The sequence below is a fragment of the Sphaeroforma arctica genome (genome assembly GCF_001186125.1).
Source record: "Sphaeroforma arctica JP610 unplaced genomic scaffold supercont1.8776, whole genome shotgun sequence".
In the NCBI taxonomy this organism is placed as follows: domain Eukaryota; class Ichthyosporea; order Ichthyophonida; genus Sphaeroforma; species Sphaeroforma arctica.
Genome location: NW_014031782.1, coordinates 1 through 1182, shown reverse-complemented (window position 1 = coordinate 1182; position 1182 = coordinate 1). Strand labels below are relative to the sequence as shown.

Here is a 1182-nt window from a genome sequence, read left to right as displayed (position 1 = left end):
ATGAAGACGACAAGCGATGACGCGGGTGCGTTGGTACGCAAGGAAGATGCCCGTACGAATGAAGTGTGTGATACTGACATGAAGACAACAGGTGATGACGCGGGTGAAATGGTACGCAAGGAAGATGCACGTACAAATGAAATGTGTGATACTGACATGAAGACAACAGATGATGACACGGGTGAAATGGTACGCAAGGAAGATGCACGTACAAATGAAGTGTGTGATACAAACAAGAAGACGACAAGCGATGACGCGGGTGCGTTGGTACCCATGACAACTGACTTGGAGCGTTCGTGTACCCAGGAGGGTCTAACCAGCACCAACCTGCTACTGCAGGATGTGTGCGGGTGTCTCAAAGCCGATCAGCAGGTATATGCGTACGTATTAGATAGGGATGCTGTGCAAGCGGGTGACATGTGACAATGCAGGTCCATATCATACTTTCAGTATAGCACGGCAGCAAATGCGGCAGTAGTGCACTTGCAATATATGCGAGTGTTGATAGGCGGTTTAGATATGGTGTTTAGAATCGTTTGTTTGATCCACTGACGACTTAGCAGACCCGTCCGTGATGAGAAAACACACTGTGTAATAACCTGCGTTTATTATTTTCAATAGGATTATTCAGGTGTGGGTCATGGTAGTACTCATAAAGTGCGTCAAGACAATCCACACTCATCCGGTGAGGAGCCAAAAGGTGAGCCAGCAGCAAACATCGAACTCAGAGACGAAACCGTTCATACAGTTCCAAATATATCACCACAGGCCTTGCGACTACCAGAACCACGGTTGCAGCAGCCTAGTACTGCGCATCCAACAGCTCCACCACCGCCGTTACCATCTATTCAGAAGCCAAAAGCACTGGATCACAAACACCCAGCTATGCCACCAATGAACTCCCAAAATTCTAAACCCTCTGCTTCGACCGCTCCATCGCCACAGCCACCACCTTCTTTGCCACTGCCAGCTGCTCAAAAGCCAGATCAACAACCATCTCCCCAATTAACATCTCAATGTCCGGGCCACTTCGCTTCAAAAGACGTCGCACCGCGTGAGTCACAGTCCAGAGTGCAATCGCCGGAATCCCAATTCCGTGGAACCGTATCCTCAGAATTGCCGGAGAGCCATCGTATCGCACCCAAATCTTCACGGCAGCAAAATCGCCTTTCCCGGCTTTCA

General features: G+C 49.4%; 2 protein-coding genes across 2 annotated transcripts; one reads left to right on the top strand and one right to left on the bottom strand.

Moving 5' to 3' along the window:
• Positions 1 to 67: 67 nt before the first annotated feature.
• On the top strand, positions 68 to 372 carry SARC_16750 (hypothetical protein; the record flags this gene model as incomplete). Its single annotated transcript, XM_014289149.1, has 1 exon — positions 68 to 372. A coding segment is annotated over exon 1 (294 nt), but the record flags the coding sequence as incomplete, so codon positions are not given.
• A 538-nt stretch (positions 373 to 910) lies between these two features.
• Positions 911 to 1182, bottom strand: SARC_16748 (hypothetical protein; the record flags this gene model as incomplete). The annotated part of the gene is made up of 1 exon (XM_014289148.1): positions 911 to 1182. A coding segment is annotated over one exon (272 nt), but the record flags the coding sequence as incomplete, so codon positions are not given.